The sequence below is a fragment of the Mus caroli genome, chromosome 18 (genome assembly GCF_900094665.2).
Source record: "Mus caroli chromosome 18, CAROLI_EIJ_v1.1, whole genome shotgun sequence".
NCBI lineage: Eukaryota > Metazoa > Chordata > Mammalia > Rodentia > Muridae > Mus > Mus caroli.
Window position 1 is genome coordinate 67,237,495 of NC_034587.1, and position 6,000 is coordinate 67,243,494.

General features: G+C 38.2%; 1 protein-coding gene across 1 annotated transcript in view; it reads left to right on the plus strand.

The window, feature by feature from the left end:
* Nucleotides 1-6,000, plus strand: part of Mbd2 (methyl-CpG binding domain protein 2) — a 56,200-nt gene that overhangs the window by 21,495 nt on the left and 28,705 nt on the right. The window contains exon 3 of the mRNA XM_021150429.1: nucleotides 2,329-2,466. Coding sequence (XP_021006088.1) covers nucleotides 2,329-2,466 — 138 coding nt within the window. The remainder of the gene's footprint in view (nucleotides 1-2,328; nucleotides 2,467-6,000) is intronic.

Genomic DNA, 6,000 nt, shown 5'->3' on the forward strand with positions numbered 1-6,000 from the left:
CTGTTGTGATAGTTATTTGAGATAAATCTCTCTTGGGGATAAGCACATTCATTGAGGGAAGTTAGCATGAAAGAAGAACAAGAATTCATAGTGCGCAGAAGAGGTGTTTGCTGTGGGCAGAGGAGAGGCACGCATATAACGGATCTCAATATGACTGAAGATGTCACAGTTGTCAGGTGATTGCTTACCTGCTAGGCTTGCCAACCTTCAAGAAGTGGCCACAGACACCGTGCCTATACAGCCCATACAGTTTATGCAAATGTGAGCCCTCCAGGAATGCCAGGGGACACCTTGCGCCTCTTGTGGGCAACTGTGACAGATGTTAACCCAACCAGGTCAGTGAGCCATTTCTCCATCTTTGAATGTTTGAGAGAAGCTGGAAGAGTGGATTTCATACCAGACTCCACCCTTGATCTACTGAAGACGATGGAAAACTGTCAGCACACAGCCATAGTTAGACTTGTACTACCTGCCACCAAACAGGAATCTTTCTTTAAAGCAGCGGTTCTCCAAATAGGAGTGAGCATCAGAATCATTCACCAGTGGAGACCTTAAATTGATGCCAATTCCCTGGCTCTGCTGCAGCCTAGCAGATCAGAAGCTCTGGGGATGGTGTCTCGCATCTTCTGCTAACAAGCAGGGTGGTTCCAATGTGAACTCAGATTTGAGACCTGCTCTTTGGTAGTATGGAATTTCACATTACAATTCTGCATGCTGATAGTAGTAAAGACACAAACTCTTCAAGTATAAGTTCACGAATATATCTCTACATAGAAATGTCAGGCATCGGGCTGGAGAGATGGTTCAGTGGTTAAGAGCACTGACTGTTCTTCTGAAGGTCCTGAGTTCAAATCCCAGCAATCACATGGTGCCTCACAACCATCCATAATGAGATCTGATGCCCTCTTCTGGGGTGTCTGAAGACAGCTACAGTGTACTTACATATATCAATAAATAAATCTTAAAAATAAAAAAAGAAATGTCAGGCATGAATTAATCTCAGTGTATGGCTCTTTGTATCCTTTGTAAGAATCAAAATCTCAGTTAAAGTTTTGTTATCATTGCATTGGATATTACAAATGACATTAATGGGAGTTCTGTTTTACAATTTGAAAACACTAAAACATGTTTGGCATGTTATTTACTGGATGATTCAAATTTGATACGTGTGTCACATGACTTTCCAAAACTTTGATTTCAAATCTTGCCAAAAGCATGACATGTGCGAGGTAACAAATAAATAACGCCTCTCAGGCTGGGCTCCTGCCCTGCATAGGCAGCTGAGCTACGCACTGGGTTTCTGATCCAGTGTGGATTATGTAGTGCGACTCTGCCTCAGCAAACAGAGCAGAAATGCACGGTGGTGGTTATCCCTTACACAGAGGGCCTGCATGCCCGAGGGGGTGGCCTGTGTGTGTTGTCAGGGTTTGGGGTATCTCCACTTATGTAATTAGGTAGCCCTCACTTGCTGGTCAGACCCAAGTTGGTGCATGCAGCCTATAGGTTTTCATATGCCTACACTTTACACATGGACAGAGGCCATCTTATGCACTACATTTTAGGAGGCGTAACTTGTTTTCACCCTGTCTTGTATGTGGAATTTGCCGTTTTTATCATAGGTGCTCAATTTTTGATGTTTTAATTTGGGCATGTGTCTTCATTTTGTAAATATTTTCAAAAATTAATTCTGTTGAATGGAATTTGTTCTGTAATGTGGCTTTATGGTAAGTGTGGTCTCACTGCTAATGAAATTAAGTTTTAATGCTCATATATTTAATGCTAATATTTGTCCTTATTCTTAGAATGTAGAAATAACTGTCACCCTGATTGCTGTCTTAATGTTTTTATTCTGCCTCAGATACATCCATTCAAATGTCCTTAGTACTCTCTTAATCAGATAATATCATACAAAGAATTAAACATGCACCTTACTTATGAAAAAAATACACAATAAAGTGCTTGAAATGCAATTTTAGAGAGACTGGAGAGATGACTTAGCAGTTAAGAACCACATTGCTCTTGTAGAGGCCCTGAGTTCAGTTTCAGCACCGACACAGCAGCTCCCAACCATTTGTAACTCCAGGTCCAGGACATCTCAATGCTTCTTTAGCCGTTTCGTGCACTTGCAGGCATGGGGTGCATGTACACAGACTCAGGCATAGATACATATAAAATAAATAACGTTTATTGTCCCTTTAGAATATTTAATATGCTGACACTGACTGAAGTTGGAATAATCTTATTTAAAGTTACGGATTTTGAATTTAAAAAGGTATTGATCCAATTTGTTTTCATATAATATTAATGAAAACACATTTCTGTTCTCAGGGTAAACCAGACCTGAACACAACCTTGCCAATCAGACAAACTGCATCGATTTTCAAGCAACCAGTAACCAAGTTCACGAGCCACCCGAGCAACAAGGTGAAGTCAGACCCCCAGCGGGCGAGTGAGCAGCCACGCCAGGTAAGCGCTCATTTGTCCTCCAGTCGCATTTCCCAGAAAATTCTGGTATTTTTACCAGGAATCATGAAGGTAAATTCGGGCTAAATTGGAATGCATTTGGAAAAGAGTTTTATGTTCAGTCCTATTGCAGAGAATAACCGTAATAATACAGGACTTGATAAAATACTTTAAAAATTAATTAAAGTGAATCAAAGTAATATTATTGGCAATGCTTTCAATTTTTCTGTGTTATACCTCAGGCTTGGTTGTACTAATCTTAGTTTTTTAAAGGGATTATTTTTCTAGGGATGGCATTAACTAGAAGGCTGAATCCTGAAGCTTGTGTTGTGTTTGATTTGAAAACATTTTCTGTTATTTGGAAGTTGATTCTTAACCCGTTTGATTCTGGTTTTTAATTTCGAGGAATTTCAAACCTTTTGAAAAACTGGATTAGATACAGATTGCCAGTATGGGTATATTACTGTGAGTTCCGTTTTGTATAAGTTCAATGCAGTTTTCTCTTTCTTTATTTCTACAACTTATATCCACCAGAAACTTTTCTTAGTATTATCTGAAAGGCTTCCCTGGTGCTTATCAAGGTCACACAGCCAGGGATGAAGACTGTACAGCCTTCCAGATGGCTCAGCTGGCTTGTACCTCTTGTGGTCAGAAGTTAGGCACTCCATGAACTTCAGTCACAGCCAGGGTGAGAAGGTGGAGGGAGAAAGTGAATTTCCTCTCTTTTCTCTCTTTCCTCCCACTTTTGGGCTAGAAGCCCTGATTGGCCTATGATGAGTATCTTTTGCTAGAGTATTCTCCTCTCCATCTTGTCATTTGATTTGTGTTTCACTAGTCCTTCAAGTGTTTCATCTTCATACTTCACAAAGGGCCAAATCTCTCAGACATTGCTCTAGAAGAAACTACAGAAAAAAAAAATCAGTTCCCACATCCTCTGCAGTGTTTTTTCCTCTTCAGGTGAGCCAGGAAAACAGAAGATGTGTGGAGCCACATTGGATCAGCATCTTGCTATAGATGTCTCAAGATTTGAAGTTCTAAACTTGCTTTACTGTTGGTCCCCAAGAGATTCAACAGGGGCCATGTAAGTGTATCACATCAAGTATAAACGATGCGTACCTGCATGTGCCATTAGGTTCTTGTCAACACAGAGGTGTTCTTTGGGCCATTCAGCTTTCTGTGTGAGGCTTTGCCCTTGATTGACTCCCGCATTTAGGATAAATACACAACTGCTGGTGTTGGTATGTTCGCTCCAACACAGAAGGGATTCTCCCATCTTGACCCCTGTCTACCTTTATCAAGCTGTTCTCTGATTGCATTTTTTCATAGATAAGCTACATAGTCCTAAATATCTGTCCTCTGGCTTTTTGATGTTTTAAAATTTGTTTCCTTACAAAGGTTTTATTATTTGAAAAATTTGAAAGTTTGTAACTGAGTAAAATGCTTCTCAAACCCCAGAAGAAGGAGGTAGAATGTAACCTCTACTGGTACTATGTAAAACTCCAAAAGGAGGAGGTTGAATGTAACCTCTGCTGGTACTATGTAAAACCCCAAAAGGAGGAGGTAGAATATAACCTCTATTGGTACTATGTAAATGGGTCAGTTGAGTTGCCTGTTGAGCAGGAGTTTTATTTAATGGGTTCCATCCCATCTTTTCTTGCTAGACCATTCTCAATGTTGTGTATAAACTTGTGTGCTTTATTTAAAGATCAATTAATTGACATTTTTGGTCATTTTAACAGTAACTTTATTACTTACTACACCTGAGTGCAGTCACAGATTGCTAAAGCTGTGGTAACTGCATCATGCTGGATGTGTTCTCGGCTGTAGAGATCAGGAACCTTGCCTGTAGAGATTTAAACTAGACACCAACAGAATGGTGCCTGCTTATTCTTTGCTTTGTTGAATAGTTTTGAGTTTTTCTCTCTGTTATGGTTTATGGGATTATTCTAAAATGAAAAGTGTGTGTCCCTTCTCTCCTCTGACACTTGTCAAAGAATTTTAGCATCAATCTAACACAATCTTTTGAAGGTTTACTCTTTCTTTTAGCTGGTATAGACAGGTGCTATTATAATTGTTTAGCAGGTTACTTCTGCAAACACGGCTGTTTTTCCATTTATTCTCTTGTGACCTGATAATATCTTTAAGATTTTTGATCACACCAAGACAGTTGTTTTTTACTCTTCATTATCTTCAACCTAACAGCTGAAGTAACATTTAAATGCTGTATTGTCAATATGAAGGTAATAAGGAGGTCATTTTTATAATTGTGTCATCTAAACAGTTTAGATACAAATTTTTTAATTAAATGATACTGGTTTTAATTATATTTCGGCACATATATGGCAGACCAACCATTGTTGAGTAGTAGATAGCTGATGAGATACATGAAGGCAAAAATAATTCTGATTTGCTATTATTATTTAGATCCAATAAAGTAGGTCATCAGTATAAACTAATCATTACTCAGTATGACAAAGTCATTTTTACTAGGCAGTGAATAAATTAGGCAGTGAGATTTATATTTCTAATGTTCCCTTAGGTAACATGATTTTTATTCTTTAAATATATCCTTCTCTTTTATTAAGGTGTTACAGTTAGTGTTATAAGCATTGAACCTTAGGCCTTGAATTAGAATGAACTTTTTGGATTTTAATTCAAGCTCCACCCTCAGTAGGTTTGAAGTTATAGATGAAAAAAAATGAGCAGTTTTTTTTTTTAGAACAAGCATTTTATGCCCAGATCATTATAGACTTGTTCAATATGAGTTCCGTAAACTATAAATTACCAATTTATATGGATTGACTCTTTTAAATGCTTTTTTTAAAATGTGTAAACTATTATATTTAAAGAGGGCATTAAAACAGAATTTAATATAACATAAAGTTATGTCTGCATAAATTAAGATTCCAAAGTAGGAATGGAATGTATTGTCCCTGGGTTGTAGTCCTGGATTGTGTTGCCATGCAGTAGGGTAAGCAGCTGTTGTTTTATGTGTAGCAGGGGCGTGTTAGGATGAAAAGATGGAGTGACTCTCCTCACAGATTGGGGAGGTCATTGCAGCCCTTATTTAACTAGATATACAGAACACATTCAAGGGGGCTGGAGAGGTGGCTCAGCAGGTAAGAGCACTGACTGCTCTTCCAGAGGTCCTGAGTTCAATTCCCAGCAACAACATGGTGGCTCACAACCATCTGTAATGGGATCTGATGCCAACTTCTGGTGTGTCTGAAGACAGCTACAGTGTACTCTGATATACAAAAATAAATAAATAATTCTTTAAAAAAGGCATATTCAAGTTTTTAAAATTGAGTTCCAATTGTGATAAGAATCTTTTTCCTAGTTAGTTCTCTGACTAGGGCAGTTATGTGGATAACTCACTGTTTTGAGTTTTATTTCTTTAATATGGATGCATTGATGACAGACAAATAGAAACAGAACAAGTAGAAAAGTTAGTTATAAATGAAGTGTGTGGGGTCTTGTGTTTTTGTGGTTGGTTTGTGGGTGTCTCTCTCTGTGTCATTCATTTATTTATNNNNT